Here is a 13,939-nt window from a genome sequence, read left to right as displayed (position 1 = left end):
AGATTCTTCGCATCCTTTATGCATAGGGCAGTTGACGAAATGAATGTAACCGTTAGCAAGATGGAGTCAAGACATATCTGGACTTCTTCCAATCATTTCCAAGGGCAACAGAGTTTTCGCGAAAAACTAGGCAGACTTATGAAACAGTTGGATAAGGTAAACAAAACAAGAGAGAAGGGCATTACACTTTTGGTGCCTCTGTTTTTTCATTTAATTTATCCTAAAACTTTGTGAATATTTCTTCCTTGACTGTGCATGTTTGCATGCAGGCTTTTACTTCCATAAAATGACCATTCGATCTTACTTTCTGCCTCTTTGTCTCCATAGATGGATGAACTTCAAACAAACATGGCCTCATATGTTAGTGGGTTCCTGATCAGCACATTATTAATTTCTGTGGGGTGCTCTATCATCCAGATCTTCAGAGTGGTGCGTGGAAGCGTCGACGGATTCAGCTGGGAAATGTTAGATTTTCTGGCAATAAATAGTATTTCAGTCAGCATTTGTTTATTTGGCCAAATGTACACTGATCAGGTAATGTGATCTTGAAATTTGGGTGATAAACCTTTTATAAGAATGATAATCAATAAACGTTATTCACTATCTTACTTTTGTAATAACTATGCATAGGCTAGTGTACAGGTAGGAATTGAAGAATATATTTATCAAATCACAATTATTATAAATACAATCATATTTATGTTCATGAAGATACTTTAATGTAGTGAAAGGGTTTAAGTATTGCTATGATCAGAAAAGCTGTACTAGTAAGGTCTACCCATACTAGGTTGGCTACTGTGAGCTATCAAACCAATCATGTTAAGGTGTTTTCACTCAGAAAAGGATATATATATATATATATATATATATATATATATATATATATATATATATATATATATATATATATATATATATATATATATATATATATTATATATATATACATATACTATAAATATAAATATATATATATATATATATATATATATATATATATATATATATATATATATATATATATATATATATATATATATATATATATATATGTATATATATATATATATATATATGTGTGTGTGTGTGTGTGTGTGTGTGTGTATGTTTGTGTGTGTGTTTATATATTCTTACGAAGCTTGTCACCATGAAAATAGAATATTTTATTCACGTATTTTATTTTTGTATTTAAAAGATGAATAGGTGAGTTGCTTTAATCAAAATATGGCCCTGTTTTCACCAGTATTTAAAACAGAATCACTTGATCCCCAGGGTCTGGGCACCAAAAAAATATTACGAGATGGTCCCGTGTCTGGGAATCAAGCTATACAACCTGTCGAGTTCCAAACTCACCTGTTTGTTTTTACGTTAAATCTGTTGCACTTGAAAATATTAACACCCGGGCTCTGACACAGTTAAATAACTCCCAGACAGCATTATACAAAACACTGAATATCCAAAGGTCTTTTAAGTCCACTCAAAACAACACTGGGTAATTATTATCAAGAATTATTCAAACAACTCTTACTTCGATTCTTTACAGGATACGAGCAAGTACTAATTTAAACACTGGTGATTGGAATAATACACTCTTTACAAAAATAAATATATTCAATATGAATTACAACACTTTGAAAGAATTTCCATAAAAACAAATGTCACTCGAAATATTAAATCTGAATAAACCTTAGACTAAGACAAAATCAATAATACTTATGAAAATTATACAATTACTTGTTTCACTTGAAATTAAATTTTACGCACTAATTTAATTAGCTTTAACACTCAATGAACATAGTTAACCCGATAACGATACAAATACCTTTCACTACTACAGGGGCAGGTACAAAATTTGCACAATGCGAACACTCACCCCAACAAAATAGATTTAAAATCACCTGGATAATTTGCAACAATGTTGTGCCTATATAAGATTTAGTTACTTCCAGAACATTCCAAGACCGAGATCTGGTAGCTTGGGGCTGGCCCAAGGGTGTAAGGATTGCCAAAACATTGCTCTCTTGGACACTTACAGATGCAACTGCGATACGGCTCTCTCTCAGTTAGCTATGATTTTCAGGAATCCTCTTAAGCAAAGGGCATAATATAAGAATTGCGTATTTTCTCTCAAACGTGACAAAATACCTCATGAAAATATAAAAAACATTTACATAAGCCCATGTTCACATCTCGCACGAATCACATAACACTCAAACAGTTTACGCAAGACTTCGTAACCAAATTACGGGAAATAAAAAGTTAATTCTTAAGAATAACATAAATTTACATATACTAACTTGAATAAAGAATACAACGAAATTAATGGACGAAAGGCTTATGTAATTTACACAATAAACTTATACCTTTACGAGAGGAACTCATCTTAAGAGCTAGCTATTCACCTCTGCAATGCACATATGAAAACCTAAATAGAATACATGAATAATCTACTGTATTTACCCTACACTAGACCAGCTTCGTAAGAATATATATATATATATATATATATATATATATATATATATATATATATATATATATAAATATATATATATATATATATATATATATATATATATATATATATATATATATATAATGTTAATAGGATTAAGGATTAAAAAGAGGATACAATCTTTGGAGTGCAGACTGGTTTCAAAGGAGGTAGGGGATGTATGTATCAGAGTTTTATAAATTATTTAGGCAGATAAGCAAGAAATATTTAGTAAAATGAAGGAGGTATATTTTGCATTTATGGATTTGGAGGGAAACAATGGGGAATGAAGATGTTACATGGAATTGGCAGAAGATTGTTTAATCAGTGACAAGTTTATACATAGGCAGTAAGATGTGTGTTAGGATAGGGAATGAAGTGAGTGAGTGGTTTGCAGTGAGAAATATGGCTGGCGTTTCTTGATTGGATATGTTTAGGAACAAATTAGTGAGGGTGAGAATGGGTGTGAGAAATAAATTAGCAGCTAGAGTGGACATGAATGTGTAGAGGTAGTTTGGCCGTGTAGAAAGGGTGGAAAAGGGTCGTCTGCTGAAGATGATGAATGCAAGAATTAATGGAGAAATGCAAGAGGAAGGCCAAGGTTTTGTTGGATGGATGACATGAATAAAGTCTTAGGTGAAAGGAGATTAGATGTGAGAGGCAAAGGAGCGTGCTAGGATTGGAAATGAATGGCAAGCGATTGTTAGGTAGTTCTGATAAGCTCCACTGCTACCTTGGATTACTTTGATGACTGCTGAGGTAACGGTAGTAAGAGTGTCAGCATATGAAGCCTCATTTATGGTGAGGGTCTGCTGTGGCAACTTCCTCAGGCAAAGAGAAATGATGAGAAAATATCCCCTTTTGTTTCTATTTTTTATGTTGGCTACCTCCCAACATTGTAGGATGTGTTCATATATATATATATATATATATATATATATATATATATATATATATATATATATATATATATATATATATATATATATATATATGTATGTATATATATGTGTGTGTGAGCGTGTGTGTGTGTGTGTATGTGTGTATGTGCGTGTGTTTTTTCTTTATGTATGCTTGATTTTTTCAAGAACGTTCTTTTGCAGGTTACAGAAATTCAGCGAAAAATTGAAAGATGGGCTTTCGAAAACCAGGATGCTGCAATGCTCTCCCAAGTAAGAATCTCTCTCTCTCTCTCTCTCTCTCTCTCTCTCTCTCTCTCTCTCTCTCTCTCTCTCTCTCTCTCTTCATATATATATATATATATATATATATATATATATATATATATATATATATATATATATATATACATATATATATATATATATATATATATATATATATATATATATATATATATATATATATATATATATATATATATATATATACACACACACACATATATATATATATATATATATATATATATATATATATATATATATATATATATATATATATATATATACATATATAAACAATGATTTTATAGCGTTTTTAGCTTCTTTAAAATTTTCTTATTTATATCAAATTTTCAATGCATAAACAAAAGTTAATAAAAGCACATAGACAAATTCAACATAGATTCAAGCTAGATTCAATCCTACAAGTAGAACAGTCTATTCCGGGAGCACGTAAGAAGAAGAAGACTTCTGGTATTTAGAGGCAGATTGGATAGAAAATGTATGATTAAACTTTGAAAAAAATATCCTTAGTTAGTTTATGTATCTTTACTTTACTTACTTCCCGGTCCCATACTGCAGGGGAACCCCACTCTCTACAGGACCTCCGCTGTCGTTTTGTCTTGTTCGTTCAGAGTCTTCAACATTTCATATCACCTATTGCTCATTTACTGTTAAATCGTCACTGCCAAACAACTCACGAAATAAGTCTTCAGTTTCCTCTTGAAAGCCTTAATGTCTTCAGTTATTCGGATGTCTCGTGGGAGCTTATTATATAGTCTCGGCGCCGCATATTTAAAGACTCTGGAGCCTAAAGTAGACATATATCTAGGTTCCAATAGTTTGAAACCATCTGTAACTAATCTCGTGTCGACACGATTTGTTGGCTGTACGATATGTAGCAATTCTCTTCAAGTATTTGGACGACCAGTTCTAATAACTTGTTAGGTTATTGTACGTATTTTAAATTCAATGCTCGCTTTAATCTGCAGCCAGTGTAAATCAAATAGTATAGGGGTGATCCTTTCTCTAGGTGGCACACCTTTTATCAGTCTTGCTCCTCTGTTTATTATATTTTGTAATCTCTTATGTTGCTTTTTCTTTCCAAAATCGCTAATGAACCGGTGTAATATTGCTAGGAAGGTCACTATCCTTTAGACAGAGCCACAGAGTCCAAAATTACATTCAACGAACATTACCTCACAAAGAGTTACACCATTTTTATAGGTCAGGCTGATTGTGCATATAACCTGTTTAATAGATAAGTACAAATATTGCATCCATTGTTGGTACCCTTTTCAATGTACATTAGTTGACAATAGTGAACTAACATCATGAATTTAAAATATGACATTTTGCCTTTGAAATGACATAATTTCACTCACACCATCTAATATTTCAATGGGTCTTTTTCATTTCTAAACTCAGAACAGATGCCAAAATTAAACTTAACAAAAGAATACCCTACAACGACGACTTTTCCTTTATATTATTTGTTTTGGCAGATGTCCCTGTGTCTGATGAAACTCAGGCGAATGAGGACCTTCGATGTTTGTGGATGGTTTACTATGGGACATCAAACACTTGTCGGGGTAAGATACATAAGCCTAAATGACCGTAAATGTCATTTTGTTTTAGGAATATTTCTGTAAATTACCACTAAATTATATAAATTTGATTACAAATACATAAGGTTTTGAAATCCGTACCTGCCAGCTGGTGTTAGCAGCACAAGGGTCGGATCTGGCAGGGGTGGCCCGAATGGGGTTGGTAGCGCCCACCCCCACCCAAAGTTCCTTTCGAGTTGGTCAAAATAAATTTTGGAGTGGCCTTCCACTATAAGAACGGCTTATCTCAGCTAATGATTCTCTTCTACCTTTACCAAGTGGAAAGAAGCCACTGAACAATTAGTACATTAGTTCGCACCTTGAGTGAGGAAGAATGTTTTGGTTATATTAGCGTTGTCAGGTATATAAGGAAACAGGAGAACATGTAAAGAATAAGCCAGACGATTTGGTATATGTGTAGGCAAAGAAAGAATGAGATATAACTAAAGAGGGGTCCAATATGGTATTATCTGACCAGCCAAAGAACCCAATAATGCGATAATATCTCAGTGGGTGTTGATGAAGCAATGTTGAACATGTTTTCTTGGAGGCAGAGACCATGTGAGGATATTCCTTCAACTCGAGCAGCACTGAAGCAGCATGAGAAGCATGCTAGATTTGAGGCAAGCTGCATCTGCAGTCAGTCAACAGTACATTAACTAGAAAAGTAGTCTTCTGCTAACTGGGGTTGGATCAAGAGAGAATACCTGTGGCAGGACAAAACTCCCACGCATAGCAGAGATTAGTCAGCAAACTGACAAGGTGCAGATACAGTGTCGGAATGCTGTGGTTGATGTAAATGTTGTTGCTGTGGTCTGACCTGCATAGTACTGTGCAGTTGCAAATGAGAGATTTAGATGTGTTGTAGTATACTATAGGCTACTCATGCAGGATACCAAGTAATATGGGGCAAACATTTATAGGCCTACTGCTTATATGTGCATCCAATAAAATATCAGACTGATGGTGCCTAGGATATGAGTGTGTTATACTCTAATATGATTCTTTGACTGATATTATGGTAAAAGGGGGCCAATGGCTAGGTAAAATAAGAATACACACCAATATCACTCAGATAGCACAAGTCTTTAGATTTTACTGTGAAATGTAATATATCTGTAAATTCAATGGTGTCCATCTATATATATATATAAAGTGTATGCGACCCGTCAAAAATAACTAGTAAACATTTAGATAGATATGCACAAACACACACAGATTCAATGCATCATTAATATACAATAACCATTTTCCGGCAGATGGCCACTTTCATCGCTACGTACCTGGTTGTTCTTCTGCAGGTGGGAGGAGGACAGTCCCTTCCGTTAGAAGTGTTACTGGGACTTAGACAGAACTTGACACTTCAGTAACCTTTGAAAGTCTAGGTGCTGCTTTTGGACGAGTGTCCACTACTTTCTGAGTAACACTTTATCGATTTTATCTGTTATCATATTTCTGTTGTTTAGTGTTTCTCTTTTAAGGATTTGTAAAATAATATAGTAATTTCATATAGGTGTCTTATAAACAGATGTACAATATTCCATTGGAAAATTTTAAATGTATAAAGATGATGAGATTATTAACCTTAAGTCCTCTATATTTGTTTGAATTATCCCTATGGTGGACTCATTTTAGCCCAGGGAGGCCATGGCTTGAAAACCCTGTACACAGGGAATTGCTCAAGCAAGATTTCCATTTCTGGCCTAGAAGTTTTACCAAAGATTTTCAAAAGGGCCTCATTTGTTTCCATTAAATTCAATTGGAATTAAGGGCAACATCTTACATTTCCTTTTCATAAGGAAGCCTCTTGATAAGTTTGGTTTAAACTGATCCAGTGGTTCTAAAGGAAAGATTACAAAATCTGAAACGTTTATCAAATAACATACATACAAATAATCAAATAAGCTTTCAGTTTTTGCGAATTAAAACGGGAGAGCTTTCTATAGACCTTCTACGAAGACGTTTGTATGTAAGTACAATATGTATACCATAAACTTATCATGTTGATCATGTATATGGTACATATGGCGCACCGTACTTGTTGCGGTCCGCGCATGCGCTTTGAAATAAACGACAGTTCCCTCCAAGATGTCGTCCTGTCTTATGTCCTATTAAATATGGTGGCAGCTGTCTCTGCCCTGTATACGGCTCCAGTGCTACCTAATGGATTCTTAATAATTGTGAAATGGATAAAACATCACCGGGAACATTCAGGAGGGGAAGGATGCCATTTGCCAAGATCTGTTGAGTAGAAAAAGGATCGCAACTGTGCCGGCCCTCAACCAGCGTGGCCAAGCAAAATCGCGCCACCGCCTTGATAGCCTAGGATGAATACCGCTCTTCATCCTGAAATTTATCCTGTCCCTGTCAACACGGATGTGATTTAAGACTGTGATCGTTGTGCCAGAAAGTACAGTAGTTATTTTATGATTTTGAATGCAATGTCTGTATATTTGGCCCCGAATGTGCGATAATCCAAGTGGAAATATCTTATACCTCGCCAGTGTTTTGTTTATGCTTTGTTCATGTTTTGTGTATAAAATCTCGCAAGAGATAGGTATTCTAGCGTAAGCTCTCAGCCAGGTGTTCATGGAATGTTTCTCACATTTGATTAATACTGATTTTACATGTGCCTTTGATTGAGTATCTAACCTTTGATTGATGTGCCCTTGACTAACTATTTTAACCATGGCCACTTATGAAATCCCTCCCCCAACCCCCATGTCCTTAAGAGGCGATGTGGTGGAAAACTGGAAAGAATTTGAGTCTGCCTGTGGAGATTATCTTATTGCCACTGAACTTGATAAGAAACTGTGGAACAAAGACAATACCCGAAATCCCGCGGGGACAGCCATGGTATTAGCGACGCTATGTGCAGTCATGGGCCAAGCATGCAAGCAAGTGCTGACAAACCTACCAACACTCACTGATAGTAAGAGAAAAGACCCTGGACGCATCATCGTAGCCCTCAGGGAGTATTTTATTCCCCAACACAACGTCTTATATGAAAGGTTCGTGTTCAATACCGCAAAGCAGTAGAGCGATGAGACGATAGACGGTTTTGCGATGAGGTTACGCCGATTGGCCGATTCGTGCTAGTTTGGCAATCTACAAGATGAACTAATCTGGGACAAAATTGTTATCGGCACAACTGACGAGACCGGTCGAGAGAGACTGTTGCGAGAACGCCCCGTCCCCAATCTTAACCCGGTGATTGAGAACCTTCGAGCAGCAGAGATGTCCCGCAGCCATAAAGAAGCGATATCGGGGGTAGCTCCAGTTGACCATCTGAAAAAGATGAGGGAAGGTCGGAAAGGTCCAAATCGTCAGAATCAGCAAGGCCAAAAACGGTCCCCAGCCCAAGGCAAGAAACCAGCCGGCAAGGACAACTCTACAAAGATGCCAATATGCTATTATTGTGGGAAAGACAAGCACCCAAGAGAGCAGTGCCCAGCCAGAAACGACACTTGCAAGAAATGTAAGAACAAAGGCCACTGGGCCACAGCCTGCTGAAGCAAGGCAACTCACGAAATTGAAGAAATGCCAAGTACTTATGAGTACCTCAATGAAAGCAACGAAATCACGGTTGGAGATTCTACATCAACGATGTATCTTGGTGAAGTGATTAGCGTAGATGGGATCGATGACGATTTTTGGTCAACTGATGTAGAATTCAACAACCACGTAACAGGATTCAAACTCGATAGTGGGTCCAGGATATGTGTCGTGGGAGACTCGACACCATGGACGCAAGGTCTAGTTCTATCCAAATCGAACGACCAGTTCCAAGGCCCTGGAGGAGTCAGCCTAAAACACCTAATCGTTGGAGTTCTACGTCAAGCGGTGATCAAAACGGGTCAGCGCACACATCGTGAAGATGTCTATGTGATGAGAAATCAGTCTAAAAACCTCCTCTCTAAATCACCTATACAGGCGCTAGCCCTACTCACACCGGCCTCCACGGTATACGCAGTTGATTTGTCCCAAGATTTCAAGGAGGAGTTCCCCAGAGTCTTCAAGGGGCTTGGCCTGCTCAAAGAGACGTACAAGATTCCACTTTGAGACAAGCCACCCCGTTATGCTTATACACACCGAGGCGTGTACCACACCCATTACTTCCCAAAATGAAAGATCAACTAGAGAAGATGGAGAAGTCTGGTGTAATTTCTGCAGTGACTGAGCCAACCGAATGGTGTTCCGGCATTGTCGTCATCCCAAAACCATCAGGAGACATCCGCATATGTGTGGACCTGACACCACTGAACCGAGCAGTCAGGAGAGAAATTCACCAGATGGTAAAGGTAGATGACAATCTGGCGAAGATTAGGGGAAGCACAATCTTTACCAGGTAAGATGCAAACGTCGGCTTCTGGCAGATCCCTCTGCACCCAGACTCCAGACTGCTGACAACCTTTGTCACGCCATACGGGCGCTTCCGTTTCAATCGCCTGCCCTTCAGCATTAGTTCGGCGCCGGAAGTATTCCAGAGACTGATGTCGAAGATCCTAAATGGGATAGAAGGGGTAATCTGTCATATGGATGACATACTGATTCATGCAGCGACAAAACCGGAACATGATGAGAGTGAGGAATGTGTTGATGAGGCTGCGAGATGCTGGAATGACGTTGAAAAACAAATGCTGTTTCAACCAACCGTGCTTAAGTTCCTTGGACATGTCGTCTCCAAAGAAGGCATCGGCGCCGATCCAGATAAGACACGAGCCATCCAGGAATTAGCAGAGCCTCAAAAAATCACAGAGCTACAGTGGTTTATGGGCAAAACAAACCAACTCGCCAAATTCATACTGACACTAGCCCGAGTGAACGAGCCTCTTCGGCAACTTCTGAAGAAGGAGCAAATGTGGATGTGGGACGAGGCTCAACAAGAAGCCTTCGACACCATCAATCGCATGCTGTCCTCAACTGAAGTCCTGGCCCATTGTGACCCGAACATACCATGTGTCATCGCAGCAGATGCATGCTAAGATGGCCTTGGGGCTGTCCTCCAAACTGACATCAACGGCATCCGATACCCGATATACTATGCATCTCGGTCCCTTACTGACACAGAGAAGAGATACGCGGTAATAGAAAAGGAAGCACTAGCTGTAATCTGGGCATGCGAGAAATTCTCAGATTATGTGCTTGGCTCGAAATTCACCGTGGAAACAGACCACCGACCGCTTGTACCACTACTCACAACAACTGACCTGTCCAAACTTCCAGCCTGCATCCTCAGATTCTGACTAAGGCTCATGAGATACTCACCGGAAGTGAAGTACGTCCAAGGGGTATATCAGAAGACCGCCGACGCCCTCTCACGAGCACCTGTTGGGAAGCCCTCCAAGGAAGAAGATATTTTCTGCCTGGAAACAGAGGCGTTCAAGGATTCAGTGATCCAGCACTTGCCTGCCAATGACAAGAGACTCAAAGAAATCCGAGAAGCCCAACAAAACGACGTAGTCTGTACGCAGATCCGGAAGTGGGTGAAAGAAGGCTGGCCTCCTGTGATGCCCAATTTACCGCTCCTCAAGACCTATTGGGAGAAGGCACCACACTTCACCATCAACGACGAGATCTTGATGTTTGACGACCGTCTAGTCATCCCGCGGTCACTCCAGATGAATATCCTGGAGAAACTCCACTCTGGACACCTGGGTATGATCAAATGCAAGGCCCGTGCGAAGGAAAGTGTTTGGTGGCTGTCTATCATATCACAGGTAGAAGCAATGTGCAGAAGCTGTTCAACCTGCATCCTGCATCGTGACCAACCAACCGAGCCACTCCTAGCCCTCTCACCAACCCAACGAAATCTGGGAAAGAGTGGGAACTGACCTGTTCGAGTACAAGTAGAAGCAGTATGTGTTGATAGCAGACTACAGCTCTAGATGGCTCGAGTTCAAAGAATTAGAATCTACCACTAGTCAAGCTGTCATCCGGAAGCTTTGCGAAGTCTTCGCCACTCATGGAGCTCCCAAGGTTATAATATCCGACAATGCACCTCAGTATGCATCAAGAGAGTTCCAGGAATTCAGCAAAGACTGGGGGTTTACACCTCATCATCGCAGTATCCAAAAGCCAACGGAGAAGCAGAAAGAGCCGTCAGAACAGCGAAAACGATTCTGAGTAAAAACCAAAACCCCTACCTCTGACTACTTGCCTATAGATCGGCACCGCTCTACAATGGCAAGTCACCAAATCAGCTCCTTATGTCCTGACAGCTAAGGACTACCATCCCGACAGCTCCAGCTAAGCTGATACCACAGGTACCAGACCATCAGAAGATCAAGGAAGGAGAAGAAGAGTACAAGAATCAGTACACCAAAGCGCATGACCACATCATAGAGTTGTGGAGCTCCCCTGTCTCACCCCAGGAGATAAAGTCTTTGAGAGAGACCAGTCTAGCTACTGTGAAATCAAACAGCAGATGACCAACCCTAGATCTTACCGGGTAGCTATGGAGAACGGAAGTGTTATTCGACGCAATCGGAGTGCTCTAGTTCATACCAGCACCACCGGAGATTCACCACCACAGAAGGGTCCGGAACCACCTGACACCCTACGAATTCAAACAGAACCATGACCGATTGCGCCCGAACCACCAATCCCTACCCCTACCAAAGGTCCACTCCAAAACCCCCCGACACCTGCCAAACAAACCCCAAAGTGACCCCAAGAACGTCGGGAAGAATGACAAAAACAACCCAACAACCCGATATGGTTTATTATTAAATTATTTTATTTTCATCTCAACCATGTCAATGACATAAAATGAATGTGTACTTAGTGTTAACACCATGTTAATGTTACATTTAACTAATAATGTTCGTGTTTTAATGTTCAAGAGACATTCACAACATTTGTCATATGTTAATTGTGGATAAGTGTTGAGCCTTGTAGTTTATTTGTGTTTGCCATGTAGTGTATTATATTTGATTGCTGGGTCACTATTATTTGTATTATCACAAATACCTGTAGGGAGGAAATGGATTATGTAACTTCTTAAAACTGTTATGTTTCTTAAGTGGAAAATGGATTGTTAACTTTAAATAATTATCAAACAATCTTAAAGGGGAGATGTTGTATATGGTACATATGGTGCACCGTACTTGTTGTGGTCCGCGCATGCGCTTCGAAATAAATGACAGTTCCCTCCATGATGTCGTCCTGTCTTGTGTCTTACTGAATAGATCAGACACTTCATCAGATGGAGAACCCCTTTCTTACAAATATATTTTGGCCATTTAGAGCTACAGAACAGATGTTCCTGTTTTGCCAGCTTCTGACACTTAGAGTCTTTTAAAAAGTAAGAATTGAAGTCACTGAAAAACCTACGAGTGAATTTCATCATTTCAGGTCTTCTATGAATCATAATTATCCTTTAAAGAACTGTTACTTTTTCTTGATAATAACTACCTCACAGGACACATCATCAAGTACGGGGTGTTCGATGTCGAACGGCCGTGGCCCTCTGCACAAAACTTCTCCATTCATTCCGGTCTTGAGCCTTCCTTTCCAACTCCACCATCGTTAGCCCGCACATCTCCATGATATTGTCACTCAATCTAGTTTTAGGCCTTCCTCTCGTTCTTGTACCATAGACTGATCCAATTAGTAGCGTTCTTTCCAGAGTATTGTGTTTCCGAACCTGGTGTCTAATAAAAGTTAGTTTTCTTTCATCCAAAATGTCAAGTAATCTTTTTTCGATATTGATCTTTTGTAGAACTTCCACGTTAGTCTTTTTCTTAATCCAGCTTATCCTAAGGACTCTTCTGTAACACCATAGTTCAAAACTTTCTAATCTTTTCCGATCTGTAGCTTTTAAAACCAACATTCTGAGCCGTATGATGCGATTGGGAAAACAAGTGATTTGAGAAGCCGCTTCTTTGTGTTTAGAGTGATATGTCTGTCTTTCCACACATTGCTTAGTCCGATGGTTGCATTCTTTGCAATACCAATTCTTCTTTTGATCTCTTGGGAGTCGTCTCCATTATTGGTGAAAGTTGCTCCAAGGTAAGTAAATTCAGTGACATTATCTAGGGCAACTCCGTCTAGTAGGATTTCTTGATCAGACGGGGCTTTTTGACACTTCGTGACCTTTGTTTTCTTAGCATTTAGGTACAGTCCCACTTTTTCACTCTCAGCTTTTACTTTTGATACTAATGTTTGGAGGCCCTCCATACTTCCAGCGATTAAAACCACATCGTCGGCATATCTGAGATTAGTGATCTTTTGTCCTCCAACAGTTATGCCTCCTTCATAGTCTTCAAGCGCATTTCTCATTATGGTTTCCGAGTAGATGTTAAAGAGGTGGGGAGAAACAATGCATCCTTGTCTGACACCTTGTCCGATGTTAAACCAATCCGTTAGGCCATAAGATGTTCGCACTGCTGCTTTCTGTTGATTGTATAGTGCTTTCAGAAGTGAGATGACATGAGGTGGAAAACCCATAAAGTACATGTCGTTCCATAAGATGTCATGCGCAACTGTATCAAAGGCTTTAGTGTAGTCAATAAAACAAAGGAATACGTCGATTCCTCGTTCTCTGTTTTTTTCAAGGATCATCTTGAGATTCATGATTTGGTCTCTGGTGCCTTTCCCAGGACGGAATCCTGCTTGTTCGTCAGCGATTTCTTCGTTCAGTTTGTTTGCCA

At 39.0% G+C, this 13,939-nt stretch overlaps 1 protein-coding gene across 1 annotated transcript; it reads left to right on the top strand.

Moving 5' to 3' along the window:
* The first annotated feature begins 372 nt into the window (after positions 1 to 372).
* On the top strand, positions 373 to 6,776 carry LOC137614657 (uncharacterized). Its single transcript, XM_068344349.1, has 4 exons — positions 373 to 534; positions 3,598 to 3,666; positions 5,184 to 5,270; positions 6,545 to 6,776. The coding sequence occupies exons 1-4, from the start codon at positions 463 to 465 to the stop codon at positions 6,653 to 6,655; spliced, it is 339 nt and encodes a 112-aa protein (XP_068200450.1). The 5' UTR covers positions 373 to 462; the 3' UTR covers positions 6,656 to 6,776.
* The last annotated feature ends 7,163 nt before the right edge of the window (positions 6,777 to 13,939 follow it).

The sequence above is a fragment of the Palaemon carinicauda genome, chromosome 21 (genome assembly GCF_036898095.1).
Source record: "Palaemon carinicauda isolate YSFRI2023 chromosome 21, ASM3689809v2, whole genome shotgun sequence".
Taxonomy (NCBI): Eukaryota; Metazoa; Arthropoda; class Malacostraca; order Decapoda; family Palaemonidae; genus Palaemon; species Palaemon carinicauda.
This window is presented reverse-complemented; position numbering and strand designations above follow the sequence as displayed.

What these genes read in the sequence shown, in the direction of transcription:
- LOC137614657 (XM_068344349.1), top strand. Translation starts at nt 463, where the DNA reads ATGTTAGATTTTCTGGCAATAAATAGTATTTCAGTCAGCATTTGTTTA. An exon ending in GCCAAATGTACACTGATCAG is followed by an intron (nt 535 to 3,597) that starts GTAATGTGATCT and finishes GTTCTTTTGCAG; the next exon opens with GTTACAGAAATTCAGCGAAA. An exon ending in GACATCAAACACTTGTCGGG is followed by an intron (nt 5,271 to 6,544) that starts GTAAGATACATA and finishes ATTTTCCGGCAG; the next exon opens with ATGGCCACTTTCATCGCTAC.